This window comes from Stenella coeruleoalba (assembly GCF_951394435.1).
Source record: "Stenella coeruleoalba genome assembly, chromosome: 12".
NCBI lineage: Eukaryota > Metazoa > Chordata > Mammalia > Artiodactyla > Delphinidae > Stenella > Stenella coeruleoalba.
Window position 1 is genome coordinate 63,265,256 of NC_137158.1, and position 22,295 is coordinate 63,287,550.

At 40.3% G+C, this 22,295-nt stretch overlaps 1 protein-coding gene across 2 annotated transcripts in view; it reads left to right on the forward strand.

The window, feature by feature from the left end:
* The window catches only part of PDE7B (phosphodiesterase 7B), a 222,716-nt gene that overhangs the window by 50,978 nt on the left and 149,443 nt on the right, over window positions 1-22,295 (forward strand). The window contains exon 1 of one of the 2 annotated variants that reach the window (XM_079938847.1): window positions 21,563-22,195. The exons of the other annotated variant lie outside the window; for it this stretch is intronic. Coding sequence (XP_079794973.1) covers window positions 21,958-22,195 — 238 coding nt within the window. The 5' untranslated portion in view covers window positions 21,563-21,957. Of the gene's footprint in view, window positions 1-21,562; window positions 22,196-22,295 lie in introns of those variants that run through there. 2 annotated transcript variants of the gene reach the window in all.

Consider the following 22,295-nt stretch of genomic DNA (forward strand, 5'->3'; position numbering starts at 1 on the left):
ATGAGAACATCTATGTTAAGCAGAATAAAATGAATTTGATCTCTATTTTTAATATGTGGACAGATGCTTTACATTTTATTATTTTAACTCCATAAGAGAAAATGTGATGATTTGCCAATAAACAAGAAGAAATTAACTAGATTATTAATGTCAGTGTTGTAATTTACTCTTACAGAATTAAGTTCTCAACTGTACTGTATGTGTTCTGTTTATATGGCTGCTTTCTCTGTTATCATGTAAAAGAAAATATAAAACAACCTCTCTGGGCCTTTACTTTTCTCATCTGTACAATGGAGATAATAGGTCCCATTTCAAAGGAGATGATTAGATGATACAATATAAGTAAAATTTCTAACCTGGTGAATGTACACAGTAGATTCTTTCTGACGCATTCCTTACTATCTTCTTGTTATTTTCTATGGCATTTGAAAAAAGTGTGAGGATTTCAGTGGATTAATTGTGTTAAGTCCAACTGGTAAGGGCACAAAGCCAGTTATGTCTAAAGGAGCTACCATTTATGAGTGCTAACTGCATACCTGGCACATAATAAATGCTCTATAAATGTTAGCTATTATCATACCACACACCTCGTTTTATCCTCACAATAACTCAGAAGAGTGTTTATTTTCATTCTCATTTTCCAGTCGATGAAACTAAGGCTTGGGAGGTAAAGTAGCTTGCCCAATGTCATACAGCAGGATTATAACAGAGCCAGAATTTCAACTGAGATCCTTTCCAGAGCTCCTGGCCTTACCCTGCACACGCCACACCTACTGAAGTATATGAAGTATTGGTCAGGCAGGCCTTGGGTGAATTCAATCATCTGGAACAGAACAGGGAAATCAGAAGTAAACCAAAATAAAATAAAAGACAAGGTAGCTGGCATTCTCACCTGTGCGTTCTAAGAGAAAGTCCCAGTAGCTATCTCTAAGCCTACTTATTCACAAGCATAATGCGCTTCAAGTATACTTAACCAGCTTGGTTATCTCGTCTCACAGCCTCTAGAAGATTTTTTTTTTAATTGAGGTATAATTGATATATGACATTCCACTCAGGTGTACAACATAATGATTCAATATTTGTATACAGTGAAAATTATCACCACAATGTTTAGTTAACATTTGTCACCATAAAATGTTAAAGGTTGTTTTTCTTATAATGAGAGCAACATTTAAATTTGCAATACAATATCATTGACTATAGTAACCATAGTGTACATTACATCCCTATGACATTTATTTTATAATGAGGAGTTTATATCTCTAGATCTCCTTCACCTCTAAAAGATTTGAAGCAATAGAAGGTAGGGACAGGTTTCTACAGCCAATTGCCTTGAAAGCAAGAAAAATGACTTCCAAAATCCTGCCAAATGCTGACCCAAAATTTTTAAAAACCATAGTAGCCTGGATCCATTTAGCATAGGAGTCCTTGAAGTAATTGTCATAATAAAGTCATTTAAACTGTTAAATTGTTAGAAGAGAAATGTGTTACACAGTTCATATAAAAAACAAATTCCATCCAAATATTATTCTTTTTGGGTCAGGGACTTAAATAAGAAGTATCAGCAGGAAAAAAAAATCACTTAAATACACTTCCTCTGCTGGTAGTATTAGCTAACTAAAGGATTTTGACAAAATTAATTTTTTCATTATTAATCCTGAAAATTTGACCACATAAGCTAATTTCTGGCTTGCGGGACTTTATTTCACTGTGTATAATTTTTTGAATTGGTTGATCAAAGTTGTACCAAAGGCAATTCTTACATCAGGCAGTATTCAAACATTCACTGACTAGCATGGGAAATGGGTTCTTGCACCATTTAAGAAGGAATTGGCAACTTTTATCATAAAGTATGGTCAGGAAGAAAATGAGCACATTGTCTGGAAATAAGGAAACTCCTAAGAATTTTTACCTTGAGCATTTTTTTTAACATCTTTATTGGGGTATAATTGCTTTACAATGGTGTGTTAGTTTCTGCTTTATAACAAAGTGAATCAGTTATACATATACATATGTTCCCATATCTCTTCCCTCTTGAGTCTCCCTCCCTCCCACCTACCTTGAGCATTTTTGACTGAACAGGTTCTTTCAACATACTTTGACAACATTAGCTGACAGCCCTGAGAAGTTAGGGACTATGATGTCTGTGGATAAGGTAACCAGGGAAAATTTCAGTTAATTAAAATTTTGTTAATTATTAAATAGTAACAGGATTTTTTAAAGCATAGTTGTCTTCTGACTTTTATCTGTAGCTTTTCATGCGTTTGGGAACAAATCATTTGATCCCCAGAAGAATTCCAATCTCAGTATGATGGGCAGACATAATATATTCAGCCCCAGAATGCAGATTACTGAATCCAGCGTAAATCAGCAAGACACACCCCCACCCAACCAGAGTCCTTGGGAAACTCATAAATGAGGACCGGACAAAACATCACCTGAGAGAGGGACTGATTTTCCTTTCACCTGTCTCTTTGTTTAGAGCATTACTCCAACACGTTCCCTGTTTAGTCTCAGACTCCTATTATATATCCCAATTTCCTGGTAGCTCCAGGCTGATTAGATCAATAGGTGATCACTCTGGGACTACATTCTTCCCCTGAAGACTTCTGGTCCTTATCCTAGGTGGTCTTAGACAGACATGGAAAAATCATACAGTGGACTTAGCACCTGAGCATTATGGCCAACCTGACTAAATGTGATCAGCCCCTCAGCATCATGAACAATCCTGATCCCAACCCAGTCAAGAAAAAGGAGGCCAACACTTAGCATGTATCTGGACCATCATGACATTTAAAGTCAAATGAAAACCTTTGAACCCTTTAAGCAACGAAGAGAACACGGCGCCCCTCATCTAAGTAATTCAAAACAAAACAATAAAGAAATCTTCATCTCCTTAAAGAAGTCCAGCAGGGCTTCCCTGGTGGCGCAGTGGTTGAGAGTCCGCCTGCCGATGCAGGGGACACGGGTTCGTGCCCCGGTCCGGGAAGATCCCACATGCCGCGGAGCGGGTGGGCCCGTGAGCCATGGCCGCTGAGCCTGCGCTCTGTGCGCCGCAACGGGAGAGGCCACAACAGTGAGAGGCCCGCGTACCGCAAAAAAAAGAAGTCCAGCAAAGTTCTGATGTTTCTTAAGATATTTATTTCCATACTTTAAAAAAATATATATCAAAAAAACAAATCTTTATTATAAGAAAATTTTGGTGACCCTGCTTCATTAATCCCCTAAATATGGATTTAGCCTATGTATTAACTGATCTTGGTGGCCAAGCACCTCTCACCTTCGGTGATGTATGCCTGGTTCCCCCCCTTCCCCCAGAGGCCCAGTATTGTCTCATGGCCACCCATCCAGCTTACTCTCTGTTTTTATAAAAATATAGTCTCCGCTTGTATCCACTTCATGGAGTCAATATGCATACTACTAAGTGGATTTTTTTTTTTTTTTAAATACAATCCTGGAAATAAATACTACAGAAATGCCAAGTATTGTTCTTAAAATTGACCGGTTTCTGAGGTTAGTAAATGACTCTCTGGGAATAAATGGTTCAACCCTGTAAGATGAATAAAGTAAAGGACATTCCAGGACTCTGTAACCAACGTTCTTCTGGTAAATTACAGGGTGCCTTGAGAGAATTACATTGTTTTATACGATTAAGAAATTAATTCCCAGAAAACAAATTTTTAAATTTCACAAAGAGTGAAATTAAGTGACAAAGAAGTCAAGCATCTAGTATAGCTGTCAGGGCTGACATTGATACTTTTATCACCCAGCCACAAGAGGCTCAAAATGGGCACCTCCAAATAAGCCTTTTCTCATTTTCCCCCAAAGTACTCCACAGTTTGAAATATTTTGTCTATGAAACTTTTAATTTGGCAATAATTATTTCGTTTTTCCTTTTCCTTCTTTATTAACTACAGTCACTTAGACCTTATTTTCAACAAGGTGTTAACAATTTTATTTCACTGAGCTGATATAACTAAAGTTAAAAATTTGACATTTTTGGCAATCTGCATAAGGCAATTTATTTTATTAATTTATTAGTATATCAAGGCTAAATATTTTATTTCTACTAGACATATGTATAATGGGCTTATAAATATATACATATCTATATATTAAGCCATTTACTATATTGAAATATGTATGATAATATAAGATAGCTTTTAAATATATCAGAAAAATAACTTACAGACCATGATTCCCTATCTTACCATGTCTCTGGGGCAAGAAACTGCTTTCAACTCAATCTTCTCTTTTCACAGAGGAGAATAAGTCCTAGAGTGATTACTGCCTTCTCCAAAATCAAACAGCCATTAAAAATGGAATTTTCCTTTCTCCATAAAACTTCTGCAACCAATCCCATCTACTTTCTATGGTCTCTAAATAAGCTCTTACTTTAAAAGCAAGGAACTCACAAGAAAATTGTTCCTATCAAATGACTGTCTTTCAGATCACCTCTTGTCTCTGCTGTCCCTGGCCATTCCAGGAATAATTATCTGTCCCACAGTATAGCTTGCTTTGTATCTATTCCTTCCTCCATTTTACCATTGCATTATGCCAATCATACACACTTTGTTCTGCCCCTCCCTCTGGGGTTATGGGCTTTCTGATCTCTTTACCTTCAGCACTTACTGTACTTAGTTCCATAAGTGTTGACTTGGGATGGAAGCAGTTGGACTGAACTGGACAAAGTGTTTTGTTTTCTTTTCTTTAAATCCCTTCATATGCCAATAATTCCCAAATTAATATGTAAGGACTGACTTTCCCCCTATACTCTATACTGGGACTATTTACTTAACCTTGACTAGGGTATCCGAAAGGCATCCCAAACTCCCAATATCCAGCTAAATGCTTGACTAGCACCACATCTAACTATAATTCTTCCCATTCCAACAAATAACTAGGATACTAGAACTCAGCCGCCCTCTTTCCCTCACATGCCAATCCATGGGTATATTCTATAGACCTACCTCCAAAATATTTCCTAGAAGCATTTTTCCTTCAGCCTCACCCTAGACAAGCCATTGTTCTTTCTTTCCTGAATTTTATTAGCCTGCTAGCGAATGTCTGCTTCTGCTCTTGATCCTATAGAATCCCTTCCCAGCAGAGCTACCAGCATGATCTTAGACAGACTACATTTGATCCTGCCACTCCTCTGGAAAGCTTCTAACGGTTTATCATCCCACTCGAAACGACATCCAAGATCATCTCTAGTCTACGCAGCCCAACACTGTCTGCTCAGAACCTCATCTCACACCACCTTCTCCCTCACTCACTGATTCCCTGTCACCCACTCTTCTTCGTTTCTCAGTCACAACCAGCTAGTTCTTGCTTCAGGGTCTTTCCCTCGGTTGTTCCTTCTGCCTAAAATCTTCTTCCCCAGATCTCTGCCTGGATGGCTTTTCCTTGTCATTAATTTTCAGCCTGAACATCACTTAGTTCAAGAGGCCTCTACTGACCATACAGTGAAAATACCCCCTTAGCGTCTATTAATTAATTAATTAATTTTGTTTATGATGGCTCTTATAACGACCGAATATAGTCTTGTTAATGTATTTGTGTGCGCGTTTATGTGTTTACTTTGTGGCTCTCCTCACTGGAATGTAAAGTCTGACTTGTTTAAAGCTTTGCTTCCTGCCTAGACTAGTGCAGGCTCATAAGGTGCTTCATAAATAGTTGTTGCTCGGCGCTGTTCAGTTTACCTTCCTGCCGTGGCTGCTGACAAGCGCAAGATGAATGAAGTCCTGTGCCTCAGAGTCTACCTGAAAACCATTTGTCATCTAGGGTCAAAAGATCTCATCTCTTTTCCACCCTCGAGCACCTACTCAATGTTTCTGTGAAGACCGATTGTTAATGTGTAGTGACCCATTTTTTTGTCCCCAGCAGTTGCATTCTTTGGGCCCTGTCGTTGATTTTCCTCATCCTGGCGCCTGTAGAGCCAGAGTGATCCCTTTTGTCCCATTGCCCTGACCTTGTGCAGTGATACCCGCAGTGCAGGAGGTGGAAGCCACCGCTCTTCAGGTGTCAGAAGGGCTGACCTCGCTGCCCGGCGCCAGCAGCTTGGTGGGGGCTGAGTGCAGAGCCTGTGTGTGCCGCGCACAAAGTCCTGACCTTTTCCCAGAGTTGGCCTGAGGCCTCGGGTGGGTAGTGACTGAGCTCCTTCTGAGATCAGATTTACTTGTCCCACTAGAGGGTGCTGGCAGAGAGGGTGGGAGAAACTACAAAACACTATTTCTGTTAAGTCTCAGAGGTTACAGGTGGAAACCAGAAAGAGAAAGAAAGGGACAGAGAGAAACAGGGTGGTCTCAGAAAAAAAAAATCAGCTCACTCATCCATTTTACCCCACTGCCAGGAAACCCTGAAACCTTCTTTCTTTCCAACTATTTGCTAATACAGTCCTACACTATCTGAGTTACCATCAGGCCACTGTGACACTCCTGCTTTTTTCTCAAATTATGGAACTGTTTTTAGTTGCCCATGGGGCCCCTTGGGGGTACATGGTCATTCATTCACTGAACAGGTATCTACTACACCTGATGAAAACAGTCTGCTCTGATCGATGGTATGGTAGTAATGTCACTCTTGGTCCAGGCTCATCTCTCAGTGCAGAAGACCCCAGAACAACAGGATATTGCCAGGTCTGACAAGCTCAAAGATATTCTTCAACCCCTAAAGTGGGTTGAACAGAACCCTAAAGAAAAGTTGATGCTTAGAACTATTCCATTTGAATCTTTGATGTAGGACTGAGGCCCCCAAATCTCCCGAGTTGTCCCCTGGTCCCACACCACACTAGCCTCACCAACAACCCTTCTCCAGTCTTCAGTAGAGGGGCTCAGGAAAGGACAGTTCAGAGTGGTTCTATAACTACAGCTCCCCAAAGCTCCTTGAACAGAGCACCTTTCCTTCACCATCCTGATCCCCTGGTGGTGGAGAAGAAAGCCATTCTCTTCGTTTGTTTTAACGCAGTCAGTTTCTACAATCTCTTCTAGAGCAAAAGTCAATTCACACTCTCATAAGAAAGCTCTGAGTTCTCTTATTATAGGAACCATCCTATGGCAAAAAAAAAAAAAAAAAAAAAAAGAAGTCTTTTTGAAGTTGCTTTACCTTTTTCAGACCACAGGGATATTGTTTAGAAAATCGGTACTTTAATGCCCTAAATGATGTTCTTAAGGCCTGAAGAGGTAAAGGAGTTTCCCAGAGTGCTTTAATTACCAGCCAGGAGCATGCTTCTTGCAAAGTCCTAGGGACTGATTTACAGATGACTGTGCCTTACCAAGAAAGATTTGATACTTCAGTAACTACATCCTTTGATGGAAAGTGAGGAAATAATGACTTTAAAAAAAATTCTTCTCTAGGAATAATTACATTGTAATGGGTTTCTAGACAGTTAAAGAGAAACTAGTTCAGTACTCAATGTCTATGGCTGTCTATTTAGACCACACTAGAAAAAAATAATTTTAACCCATGTTTTATAGAACTGGATCTGGAGAACCTTCCAGATGATCAGAAACTCATGTTAGAAGTTAGAACATGAGAAAAAGAGATAGAAACAGACTACTATTGAAAAGAAGGGCCCAGCAACTGATGTTCTCCAGGGTCCTGGAGTAACCTTTATGATCACTGGTAGTGAAAAGCCATACTTTTTTTTCTTTTCTCTGTAGTTTCTTTCTTTTTATTTGTCTTCTTTTCCCCCATCTCCTTGACCATTCCATACCAAACACACACACCCTTTTTTTCCCTTAGTTTTACCTCTTTTTTAAAAATCTTTTATTAAGGTATAGTTTATTTGCAGTGGTGTGTTAATTTCAGATGTACAGCAAAGTGATTCATTTATACATATAGATATATTCTTTTTCAGATTCTTTTCCATTATAGGTTATTACAAGATATTTAATATAGTTCCCTGTCCTATACTGTTGTTCCTTGCTGTTTATGTATTTTATATATAGTAGTGTGTATCTGCTAATCCCAAACCCCTAATTTATCCCCCCACCTCCACTTTAACCTTTTCTATCTTTTACCCTCTGTATATCACTTTCTGGTTCTACCAATAACACCCAGAGCTAAAGGGGCTATTGGTGCCAGCTCCGTGCAGAAGAGAGCAGATAATTTGGAGGAGATGATCATAGCTGGCTTTTACTGAATGCCTACTTTGCGCCTGGCCTTGCGCTACATACTTTCCGCGAATGCTCTCACTTAGTCCTCTCAATTGTCCCAAGAGCTCAGTCTAATTTTTCCAACACCCTGGTTCTACTGAAAGATAGAGGCTATTTTGGGTTTTGTTTTGTTTCTGAAAACTCTAGTTCCAAAGATTGTAAAGGAAAAGTTCCCAAGACATGCCAACTTGAAGAAAATCAATGTAAGAGGCACATTTGTCCAATAGGTTAGAGATAAGAAACAACTGGGTAGGGCCTGTAAGAAATCTCAAGTAGATTTCTATAACCAATCTTTTATTTGCACATTTGTGCTTTTGGAGGGAAAACGTGACTTTACCAACCATGTTAGTGGGGAAAAGTTCTGACCCTTCAATAATTTCAGGAAAACCAGTATATGGTTTAGGTCAAAAAGAGTACTTGATTTTGCAACACCAAGTATCCCTTCTGAGGTTTCCCAGAAATGCAGTGGCTATGCCCCACAGAATTTTCTTCTTATTTTTACCACAGAAACAATAGTGCTATTTCAGCATTCATTGTAACCTTGACCACTTGAGAGGTGCTCTAAGGAAGCTATCAAAGAAACGAGTACCTGTACTCAATGTAACATCACAGAAATGAAATACAGAATTTACATGCAAGATGAACACAGAGACAACTGTTAAATAAAACAAGGCATCGGTTATAATTGATAGAGGGACAAATGTGTAGAAGGACAAATGGAATAGTTAGACTTAATTGGGTCTTGTCAGGCAAAGATTTAGAGTATTTACTCTTATTTCAAATAAGTGAATTAATGTATTGATAAATTATTACTGGGGACAGGACCAGGTGAATACCAAAAGAAGCTGAGCATTCTGCACATCGGAATGATTTGCCCCAGGGTTTGAACTTTCCTTTCTTTAGGGACATTTCTGAAGAATTCTGTCACTTTGCAACAACTTATAAAGAAGGTCCTATATAAAGATGTTGTGAAATTTATAGGTTTATATTTCCCTAGCAGAAGGACTGTGAATATAAATGACTAGGTAACCAAATCTACCATGTGGAAGTAAAGCCAAAGAAAGGAGCTGAGGCAGAAAACAGAAGATGCCTGGCCCACTGGAAACGTAGCTGTCCTCAACTTCATCTCTGATCTATTACCCCAGGACAGAAATCAGCTGGGGACCAGATTTGGATTTCCCCACATGTATCGTACATACAAAAAAGTGACCCAAGTCATTTCCTTAACACTTGGAAACACTTTAAGGCTCTTTTTTCCCCCATTTCTAGCCAAGCTGTTTAGAAAGCACAGATGCAGCTGGCACTGTGATATTGTAAGCAGCCTTGCTAAATGACTCCAAAAGGAAAATATCCCTCCAATGTCTTGAGTAAATCTAGTCGTCTCCATTCACCAGTTTCACATCATTGTTCTCTGGTTCTTCAGATCCAAGATTTAGGTCAGAGACGGCAGAGTTGCTCCTGCAGTTATGTTTAAATCACATAGAAACTACTCTGATACTCTTCCATCACTACCCCGAATAGTTCCAGTGCAAGGCGTTGGCAATCACAAGGGATGGTATGGGTAAATCAAGTCACTTTTCATAAGGGATAAGGTAATTTTAGGAGTGTACAGTCTGGTTTGAGGAAACCATCCCATTACTGAAGGGAGACCGGACGTTCATCTAATTTTTAAAAAAATGTCTATGTGCACCACGTTGTTTCTCTCCAATCATCCTGAGAGAGGAAGACCTTCTTCAGCACTTCCTGGATGAAGGTTGTGGCAGAAATCTAAAGTCCAACCTGGTGGCTACAGTCATAACCACAGTGAATATGGCTTGAGGAACACAAGACATAATCCTGCCATGCGGAACAGTTATAGAAATAGGTGCTGGGGTGTCATAATTTTTCTTTCTTTCCTTCTGACTTGCCTCACGTAAATGTTTATGATACAGCTAGACATGGTTGCAGTCCATGAATCCAACAGAGTTCCTACTGCTTTATACAACACCCAGCCACACAGATAGCGTAGCGTAGTGTCAAGAGAGCATTCTCTAGAATCAGCCTGCCCTGGCTCAAGTCACTCTTCTAAAGCTTCATAGCATTTGAATGTTGAGCAAATTACTTTCGCAGGGGATCACGATTATACCTACCTCATCCTGGTTCTTGTAAGGATAAAATAAGGCATTTCATATAAAATGCTTAGTACCGTATTGGGTACATAAGCACTCAAAGGAAATGCTTAAGCTCAGGTCTGTGAGAATCCAGGGCTTATGCTGTCATTATTGGTAAAATTAGAAAGTGATCTTCCATGGATTGAATGTTTGTGTCCTCCCGAAACTCCTATCTCGAAACCCTAATCCAAATGTGGCAAGTAACTGGGTCATGAGAGTGGAGCCCTCATGAGATTATAAGAAGAGACCCGAGAGAGGTGATCTCTCCCCACCACATGAGGATATAGCAAGAAGGCAGCCTTGGGATAAGGGGCCTCACCTGCCCCTGACCATGCTGACACCCTGATTTCAGACTTTCAGGCTCCAGAGATGTGAGAAATAAATTTCTGTTGTTTAAGCCACCCAGCCTGTCGTCAGCCTGAGCTAAGGCATGATCTAATTGAAATGGTTAATTTATCTCTAAAGTCCCTTAAAACCCTGGCATTACATGATTTGTCTTTCTTGGCTATCTAGGAGCAAGAACTTTTCCTAAGCTGCCAATTCACTAGGAACACGGTGCCACCTCACCTGAGAAAAGTGGTGAGAAGATTCTTGAAGTTTTAGAAGTCATTACGGCTAAACTTTAAAGAAATCCTATCAGCACGTAAAAGATAACAAAAATATAATCAACTATCCATGTTATCCTGGAGATAGACAAACTCTATATAATATAGTTCATGATTTTTTGTTTGTTTTAAAAGGAGTTCTAGACATTGTCTTAATTGTCAAGATAATGAGAAAAAAATGTAATGAAGAAAGTTGGTTTTCATCGTTATTAATAACAAACACTAATTGAGACCTGTTCTGTCCACAATTATATGTTAACACTACAGTTCACTGTGCTTTATGGTTAGTTATATATATGTTTGTTTCTCCACTAAATTTGTAAATAATTTTAAAGACAGGGACTATGGTTTGGTATATAAAGCACTTAGCATGGGACACTCAGTAAATTATTAACCACTCAGTAAATGCAGAATGAATGAAGGAAGGAAGGATACATCACCAGGATTTTATGTTACAAAGTATGAAACAATGCAGTCTAAATTGAAAGACAAGCCAGAGCATCAAAGGCAAATAGTGATACAAGTAAAGTTATCTTACAGATAAATAAGATGGATGAGGTGCTGCTTTATTTAAATAAAAGAGGCAATTTGAAGTGGGGCACAAAGACTTCATGGAGAAAGTGGGACTTTTTTCAGATTAAGTGAATGGGAAACTCTTTCCCAATAAAGAGAAGAATAATGTGAACAATAACATATTAGTTTTCTATTGCTGCTGTAGCAAATTACCGCAAACTCAGGCTTAAAACAAGCACAAATGTTTTATCTTGTAGTTTGGAGATTAGGAGTCTAAAATGGGTGCATTAGGCCAAAATCACAGTGTCTGCAGCTCTGCATTCCTTTCTGATGGCTCTAAAGAGAATCCAGCTTTTGCCTTTTTTTTTCTTTGAAAGGCTGCCCTCATTCCTTGGCTTGGGGGTTCCTTTCTGTCTTCAAAGCCAGCACTGGCTAGTTGAGTCTTTCTCGCATCCCGTCACTCTGACACTGACTCTCCTGCCCCCAGAATCCACATTTTAAAACCCTTGTGATTACACTGGGCCCATACAGGTAATCCAGAAGAGTCTCCCTATTTTATCACCAGCTGATTAGTAACCTTAATGCCATCTGCTACCTTAACTCCTCTTTGCCATGTAAACTAACATATTCACAGGTTCTAGGGATTAAGATGTGGACATCTTTGGGAGGCCATTATTCTGCCTACCATGCAAAATGTCACAGTGCATCTAGCATGTATGGGCAACAATGTGATTTCCATAGGAATTTTGAGTGTTAAATGTAAATTTGAGTGAGTTTACAGGACTAGGTCAGTGGCAACTTATTTTTGAAAACATTGAATGCCCAGCAAAGGGATTTGTACTGTTTCTTTAAGTAATAATTCTCTTTGTGTCGAATTAGTACTAATATCTGCCATCACTTTTTACTTGTTACACATTAGAAAATGACATGATTATAAGGTATGTCTAATTCACAGTACCAAAACTTTTAAAGATAAATAAGACTTCACTGAACTTTTTTTAATGGTTTATGAGAGACTTGAAAAACACGTTTTAGAAGTAGCTCAATCAATTTACTCCTCAAACTTTGAAAGCAAAGAAGTAATAACAACATTAAAAAGGTATTTATTAAAAACCTAGTTATAGGTGGTTCTGGAGTTGACCCCGTATACTCCAATCCAGACACACAAACCTAAGAGCCGCAAGGTATGTGAACACATGCAAGTCAAAGGTAGGTATTTTTACCTTGCACTAAACAGGCAGCAGAACATGAATGTCAAAAACAAAGATGTATAAGAGGACAAAGAATGCAAGAAGTCTCATGATCAGACTGCAGAACGGATTCAGGGAGAAGGTCATGGAAGACAGAGAGTAGGAGGGCCCAGAGGTCCAGATGAGAAAATAGAGTGAGACCCATGGTAACGATATCTTAGAGACAGAAAGATTTGCAATCATTTTAGATATTTTATGGACTAGAAGGAGCAAATCTTAGAATTTAACTGTGGGATGGAAAAGAAAGTTACCACAATGAAACTCTTAGAGAATCTTTAGACGGTTAAGATCTCATACGTGCACCAGTGTTGTCGATTACTCCAGCGTGCTAGGCTTTCTTTCATTGATGATACTGCTGTTATTCTTCTAGCAACACTACATATCAAACAAGCGGGGTGGGGCAAACGTAAGGTAGATAGCTAGTGGGAAGCAGCCGCATAGCACAGGGAGATCAGCTCGGTGCTTTGTGACCACCTAGAGGGGTGGGATAGGGAGGGTGGGAGGAAGGGAGACACAAGAGGGAAGAGATAGGGAACATATGTATATGTATAACTGATTCACTTTGTTATAAAGCAGAAACTAACACACCATTGTAAAGCAATTATACCCCAATAAAGATGTTAAAAAAAAAAAGCGGGGTGGGGGAGGGGGTTCTGTTGGATCCCCTGTACCATACTACACAGAGAGTAGTATATATTGTCTATACATTATACATTAAAAAGCTTCACCTTTACTTTTCACCCTTGATTCTCCTGCCGTCACAGAGGAAAACAGGTTCTAAAATTACCTTAAAAATAACCATGATATATATTCATTTTTAATCCATTATCTTCCAGCTTTCCCTTTTTTTTTTTTTTTTTAAGTTACTCCTGTAGATGACAGGAAAATAGGTGTTCATCACTGCAGCAAAGCGCTTAGCCTTAGAAAGAACCAGGGAAAACAACGGGAAAAAAATACAGCAAACTGTGTTTCCAATTACCAGCAGATGCTTCCATTTATTCTAAGCGTTCTTACTCAGTTAACTGTACAAATTTTTAATCATATAAACCTGGTAGTGTTCGAGCCTTGTGCTCTGGATTTGCCCTTGTCTTCCAGTTGATTTCACATGCCTTTTGCTTCTGGCATCACTTTCCCACGAATACCATGCCAGGAGCTGCATGAATTCCAGGTGATACATGGTAAAGAGCGCAGCCCATTGCAGAGTTTATTTATCTTTTGTGTTTTGTTTCGTATTTCGCCGAGGCTGTGAAACTACAGTACATCTCTCTGAGTCAGCAGCACCGTGGGCCACTCGCTGGTTATAGTGCCATGAATGCCTACTTTCTTTTCTTCCATCTTTGCTTTGTGGAATCATCTGGTCACCATTCTTTCATGCATGGAATATTACAGTGGGAAAGATTACCAGGCTTCATCCAAAGACCGCTTTACATAGACTTTAATAAATCAAATGAAGGAGTAGGTCTTGGTGAGAATATCCCTGATGATGAAGATCAAAGACTCAGAGCCTTACCTGTATTTCAGTCATTCTGAAAATAGCAATAGTAGTAGCCCAGCAAAATGCTGGAAAGACAGAGGGTTGGCAAAATTGGCCTAAGTAAATTTTGTTTGACATTTGGTGAGGAAAGACTTTCAAAAATTACCATTTGGTTTTGAAGTTGACTCCATTGTATATATTCTTCATCACAGTGGCCAATACTGGATGTTCAACCTTATCTTTAAAGTTAATTTCTAAGGGAAAGAAATTAATGAAACAAAATTCGAAAGCCAAGCAGTGGTTCAATATCATGAATGTCCCTGCACATATAGCCCTTGCTCTTATATTGCAGTCCTGGTTGCTTATTTCCAGTTGAGAGTACTTATCCTGAGCCACTATTGATTGTTTTCAAAAGTCTTAACACATCTGTGGCTGCCTAGAGGGGTGGGATAGGGAAGGTGGGAGGGAGACGCAAGAGGGAGGAGATATGGGGATATATGTATATGTATAGCTGATTCACTTTGTTATACAGCAGAAACTAACACACCATTGTAAAGCAATTATACTCCAATAAAGATGTTAAAAAAAAAAGTCTTAAAACATGTTCCCGTAAAGGTAGGCACTTTTGCTGCATTTTCTTTCATAAATAACTAACATGGAAGACGCAGAAAATACCTGCCACATAGTAATCCTCTAGCCTTGCTACTCAGCGTGTGGACCGCAGACTAGCAGCCTTGTCATCCCCAGAGAACTTCATGGAAATGCAGGGTCTCAGGTCCCCAGCCAGACCTGCCCAAACAGAATCTGCATTTTAATAGGATCTCCGGGTGATCTGTTTGCACACTAACATCTGAAAAGCATTGCTCAAAACAGCATCTGAGAGACACCTTTTGGCGTAGATGTTTTATGTAATTCATAATCACCAGGAGGCAATAAGTGAAAGAAAGAGGGAAAAATAAATAATAATTTGAAGAGGCAGTAGGATTACACTTCATACACATATAGTTGAAACTTCCTTCTTCCAAATTGACTTTGAACTCCGTAAACATAAACATAAATGAATGCCAAGGGGGGAAAATTGGTACTGTTAGAAGGTTTTATTCCTTACCATTTTCTCACTTTCCTTTTATGTTGTTTATACTAATAATATTTTTCTATCTTACTAGTTTATTTTGATTATATTAAGAGGGAAAAATCCTCACTCGGGCATTTCCCAGCAGGTCTTTGAAGATGTCTGGACAATCTCCCCTCCGGCCTCCTTGAGGTCTTCTCAGCCTGGGCTAATTCTTGAGAGCTTCCAGAATCCATGTATCTCACTTGCAAAATAAATGGTATAGACAATCTTATTTACAAAGTAGAAATAGAGACACAGACATAGAGAACAAAGGGGGAAGGGGGGGATGAATTGGGAGACTGGGATTGACATATATACACTACTGATACTATGTACAAAATACATAACTAATGAGAACCTACTGTATAGCTCAGGGAACTCTACTCAATGCTCTGTGGTGACCTAAATGGGAAGGAACTCCAAAAAGGAGGGGATATATGTATACATGTAGCTGATTCACTTTGCTGTACAGCGGAAACTAACACAATATTGTAAAGCAACTGTACTCCAATAAAAATTTTTTTAAAAAAGGAGTAAAGCAGTAAAGTCAGACTGTTTTTAAGCCACTTTTGAAACACTGTATTTGGTTTTACATACTATACTACCTTGAAAAACACTTGTCAATTAAACGGAGATGAGCTAGGAGCTGTCAAAATTATTAAAATGTTTGAGGAATATAGACCCCAAGCAAAAAATTGGAGGCCCACATAACTTATTTAGAGAAATGAGGCCGGGGGAGGCCTAAGATGCATGTTCACTACCACAGCACACGACACAAAGCTGTACAGCTCATGAACATCAAACATACCCATTAGTCACTGTGGTCTGAAATTGAAATTCCCAATCAAGGGAATCGATACAGAACACTAAATAACCCATGATAAAGCAGGGTTGCAGGCTTACACCCTAGACAGGATTCATGGCCGTTATCACACCTCCACAATGCAGTTACAGTGGACATTTATCCTACTGGGACCCTTCTTTTAACACATACTTTGTCCTTTATCTGTCTACTCTCATTCACGCGTCAATCGCTTTGCTCACCTTTCCTCACCTTTGTACCATTAAATCCCTCACTATCTCTCCCATGGGGCCACTCTCCAATACTCTCTCCAATACCCCTGTCTCTGATTTCCTCTACTCCATCCTCATGGGGACCATGAATTTCCAAAGCGGGACCTAACTCAAGGATGGGGGGTTTGACTTGTCAGTTTTCTTATAGATCCCAGGAAAGTAGAGCCAAAATTTGAGTTTAGATAAATTGTCAATTATGATTTCTTAGCTTAAAAACAATCACTCAAAAATTTTACAGCACACTAGTGCTTACGAATCACTCACATTTTAATCTTATTTTACTCTTAGAAGATCCCCATGTGATAGATGAGGTCGTTACTGCTATCATACCCATTTATAAATAAATCTCTTACGTTTGAGGCAAAGCTCAGTGGTGAACTGAGACTGAAGTACAGTTTTTATAATCCTAAGATAAGTTGTCTTGAAGGACTTCTTGGAGATTTCATCGTTGTAGCTATTTTTTAAGAAGGTGGCATGCCCTCAAACATGAAATTATGAAAAATGTACTCTACCACCACTTACAATCTTTGACAATCAGAAATATTTCTGAAATCCCAGGAAGGTTTCAGCCAGAGGATGCCATCATCACACAGCAAAGCATCAGGTGTTTAGTCCTGGAAAGAACAGCAGGGAGGAGGAGCCAGATGGAGAAAATCAACTCTTCCAGCCATTTTTTTTTTCTTTTTTCCCCGGTATGCGGGCCTTTCACTGTTGTGGCCTCTCCCGTTGCGGAGCACAGGCTCCGGACACGCAGGCTCAGCGGCCGTGGCTCACGGGCCCAGCCGCTCCGCGGCATGTGGGATCTTCCCGGACCGGGGCACGAACCCGTGTCCCCTGCATTGGCAGGTGGACTCTCAACCCCTGCGCCACCAGGGAAGCCCCTTCCAGCCATTTTGTTCTCAACCCTTGTGTTATTGGACTCATTTGTTGTGGGTTAACTGTCAGAGACAGTAAACAGCATGAGTTAGATATCTGAGAGCCAGGATAGAGATCTGATGCCAGCTCAAACCCTGATTTCTCTCTTTAAATGTCCAAAGAAAAGTAATAGAAGACCTAACTCACAGTGAAAATCAGAATCGAGGTGAGGGAGGCCAGACAGGTCCCAGTGCCTGAGAAAGGACCCAAGGGCTGGTACAAGAGGTTCTCTCCTCTGCTGTTGCTCTAGCTGTTAATACATATTTGCAGAGTGAATAAGGGAATAATTGGTTGTAGTTTAGAAACCTGTTGTGAAATCAAACTATGAATCTGTCAGCTCAGCCCCCTTCTACTTCCCCCCACCTCGCCTTTCCTCATCTTGCCCCACCACTCTCCTCCCTTTCCATGTGACAAGGGAAATATGTGCTGCCTTCTATGGTCGGTCTGTAGACCAAGTCCTTTTCCTTGCTTGCTGGCATGATTCCTTGAGATTAGTTAAGGCCACAGTTATTACATTTCTATTTCTCCTGAAGGACACTGTAAATTGTTTGAGCTTCTTCTACTTAGACTACATTAAACAAAGTTGAAAGACCGGTTTTTCCTCCCTTGCTCGTTTTGAATTTCATTTGAATTGCATTTGTGAAACCTCGGGTGGTCATGTGTGTGTGTGTGTGTGTGTGTTTACACATCCGTATTTGAACTGATGGAGAGAAAAGGCCAGGACAAAATGAATAAACTCCCACAATAGTTTGAAATTTTTCTTTAAATATAGAAGCAGGATGAGGGTTAATAAGCATTTAAGGGCTTCCCTGGTGGCACAGTGGTTGAGAGTCCGCCTGCCGATGCAGGGGACACAGGTTCGTGCCCCGGTCAGGGAAGATCCCACGTGCCGCAGAGCAGCTGGGCCAGTGAGCCATGGCCGCTGGGCCTGCGCGTCCAGAGCCTGTGCTCCGCAACGGGAGAGGCCACAACAGTGAGAGGCCCTAGTACCGCAAAAAAATAAGTATTTAAAATACTTGCAAAATATCTGAGTGAGAATACTTTAATTAATTAAAATGACGTTTTGTGAAAATCTATTGCTAGACTCAAAATAATCTAAAATTGAAATGAATGTGTATTTCTAAGTTTCCATTTTTAAAAAATGTACATTCTCTAAAATGATTAGAAATATTTAATATTGTTAATATTTTCCTTTAAAAATCATATATAATAAGGGCTTATCTGCCTAGCCATAAGTCCACAAGATTTTTACATAGCCCCCAGAACACTAGAAATTCTTCAAGATAATCCACGTTCTAAAACATTATGTCTTCAAATCTTTTTTCTTGGTCATATACTTCAGCATTGTGGTTATCAATTCTTTCCTTTATAGCTGCAAACACACAGCAAAGTATTTTTGATAGAATTAGGTATCCATTGGAACAAGTGGTTTTGACTTTGTTAGTTCTCATTACATTTCCTTCACACAAGAAGAGAACTACGCTATTTCCCTCTTACCGGGATGTTAGGTTGACTCACAATGCCTGAAAAAAAATGCAATTATTTTGAAAGTCCATTTTAAATTTCCTATTTGTAGCACATTAATTACAAATATTAAGACTTATAAGAATCTTACAAGTCACAGAGTCACATAGACCTCTTTGCTCCATGAGTCCTCAGGGCACAGAACTTCCCCATCAGCCCCTTCTCCCCATCCCTAGTATAATAATAGGTGAATGATGTTCACTGAGTAAGGGAAAAATCATAGGTTTACAGACATGCTCTTCTAAAGTAACTGTCTTTAAGACAAAAGAGATGCCAGCCTACAGAATGGAACAAAGCCACCTTTCAGAGAACTTGTGAGGGATAGCAATATTAGTCCAACAAGTGCTAGCATCTCATCGGTTTATCCCACTCTCTTGAACCTGCAGTTGAGCCAAAATTCTCCTGAGCCAAGCTTTCTCGCAAGATTTCCTGTACTTCCTGTTTCTATGTGAGCCAGAAATACCATGAGAATGACCTTCCTTGTGGTATTTCTGCACTTCTACCCTGGAGTGACGATAATCCCATGTTGGGGAGAATTTTTGGTTTTAATTGTGCAATATTTTTAATTTTCAAATATCCAGATGAAGGAGATTCCTCTTTGAGAATGAAAATTTAAGATGGTATTTGCTTGGCCCTAATTCATTTCCATGAGGAAGTATTCATGTTCAGTGATTCAACGTTTTGCAACTTCTCTAAGATATTTTTACGAGGAAATATGTAAGACAATATAGAAAATACAGTGGAAACTCATATCCTTGGATTTTTTAAGAAAGCCGTTCTTGAAGAAATATGTGCAATGAAGAGTTATATTCTTAATACATTAGCGTATGTGACATATTATACCATATACTTGTTTTCTTTGTTCTTAACCCCTTTGTTCTGAGGGTCAGGATATCCTGATGCAAAGTACTATTGCAAAATAACTGAACAAAAATAAAAATAGTCAAACACTTAGGAAACTCTTCGGTTGTTATGTCAAGGAAGTTTGTGACTGAGGAGTGAGTATAAGACATTATTCAGGAAATATGCTAATAGAGTACAACAGCCTACATGTGCTTATTAAATAAAAGTGTCTCAATTCTAGAGAGCCTGAATGCCTCCATTCTGATGGAAGGGTAAGATAAGAATTGGGAGGGCTGTCAAAAGTGGTGGAACTGTCAGACTGAGGCTTAAATCCCTTCATCCCTTATAAAGAGGGAAGTTTAAAAAGGCACATCTTTCTCATAAGTGGATCATTGATTATTCCCTAGTTGGGTTTATGAATATCTGGTTGTTAATAGGAAGAGCTGTTTGATCGATATTTTAATCATGAAACTCACAAGAAGCAGTGTCTTAAATGTCTTTTATTGTTGTTTTTTATCCTTAAAGGATGTTGACCCTTCTTTGCCTATTAGGAAAGACAGTAGGTTTGCCAGTGTACTTTTCCATCCAGAAAAAAGAAAAGCCACTTAATTCAGTGTGGAAAACTAAACTCCTTAACCATGGGTCTAGAGGAATAATAATAACAACAACAACAAAATTACAGTAGCCTTTGCTAGTTTCAACTTTTAAAGTATGAGGTAAGGGCGATGAAAATAATACACACCCTACAATGGTCTTTCTCCTCTCCTCCAAGTCCCCTCTGCTCTCCCCTAAAGAAACATCAGATGATTGTGTGATAAAACAGCCCCAAAAAGAATGTAGAGCAGAAGCAACAGATTGTACATCAGCAAAATAAAATGCCAAGCAAAATAATGCACTTTGCAATACGGAGACATGAAAAGGAGAGAAAGATGGGATTGTTACAATGGCCTCCCCAAGAAAATAGGAGCTATTCACGTGAATGCACAAGTTCAAATTGTTCCTACAAACCCAATTTGCTGGCAAAAGTACCAAATATAATAGCATCCCACTTTTGTTTGTGTCCAGGGCTTTGCACACTAGCTCCGGGGGCCATCCCTTTCTGTTGCACGGGTTCTGACTTCTAGGGTAAGCATCTCCAGCTCTGAGCCTCAGGATCCAAGACACATGGCCCGCGATCGTCCTCAACTGAACCACTGTCAGGTGGGGGGAGCAGTTTGTGGCCAAAATACTATGTCCACAGCGCTCTGTCTCTGGAAAGTGAACCTTCAACACTTTCTTTTCACTGTCATTTATGCCCCCAACAAATCTAGTTTAAAATTATTATTAAAGGAAATTACTAGTCCTTTGAAATGAGTTTTTAACCATGCCCAGCTATTTGTCCAGACTCTGCAACCGCACCGCACGTTTGCACGAGGACCTTGATGCTTCCCCAATTCACTTCTTTCACAGTTAGCTTTGGAATGTGATTCAATGTTATTTCCCTTCCAGCTGAAGGGCAGCTGAGGTTACAAAGGGATTTGACTAATAGGCCAAAACCCAGTTAAGTTTGCTGAAAAGCAAGTGACAGCGAAGGGGGAGGGGTGTGGAGGAGGAGAGTGTGTGAACCGTGGTGCCCAGGACCAACCCAAGAGCCTTCTGAAGAGCCCCAGTCCAGCGCACACTGTGGTGAGAGGGTAAGGTGGCCCCCAGCCAGACCTTCCGGAGAGAAGCAGCTGCGATGCCGAGCTTCCCCTGTTTTCTCCTTGATGCTTGCAGGGCTGGAGCCAGGGAAGCGTCTAGGTTTCCTGCACCACAGGGGTGACTCCTTACCTGACACCTTCAGGTAACTGGTCTCTGGAGGACCCCCTGGGAGGCTGGCAAAGGGGCGCCGCCCCACATCTTTGCCTGAAGTCCCTGAGGGCTAAACAAGCCACCTGACAAACTTTGACAAGCACCAAAAGAGACTCGAGGACAAATAAATCAGAAGAGAGAAAAAGCGAAGGCTAAAGCCTCCATGGCCTTTTTCCCCCCTGCTGTCGTTCCAGCTGTAGCCTGGGATTAATTAAGTGCTGCAAAGTCAGTGCCTGAGAGAGAAGGGGGAAAAAAAATGCTTTCTCTCTCTAAGGCAGGAGGACAGGAACCGTTCTCACCAGTGAGAAACCTTGGGAAGTGAGTCGCTCTCATCGTCAGTGTTTGTGGAGGGACTGGAGGGACAGGGCTTTGCCAGGCTGGAGGAGGCTTGCCTTTCCGAAGCTGGAGAGGATTTTCCGGGGGTTCGCCTTCCCCTGCCTGGGAAGAATTTCCCCTCTGGTAGCAGCCGCAGCAGCAGCGCGACCTCCTCTTCTGGAGACCAGGGCAGAATGCCTGTGCTCGAGCGCTATTTCCACTCGGCAGAGCTGGGCAGAAGGTGGACGGCCCCAGAAGGTGTGCTGCCCTCCTCCCTGGGCAGCCGGCCGGTGTGCCAGCAGGGGCCGCTGCCCTGGGACTTGCCAGAGATGATCAGGATGGTAAAGCTGGTTTGGAAATCCAAAAGTGAGCTGCAGGCGACCAAACAGAGAGGCATTCTGGAGAATGAAGATGCTCTCCACAGCTTTCCAGGTAAATCAGCTGTGGGAGGTGTGAAAGGTACCAGGGCCAAGTCTCATGACTTTCAGTCCCTTCCTTGGAGAGCCCACGAAATAAAAATGGGAAAAGGAAG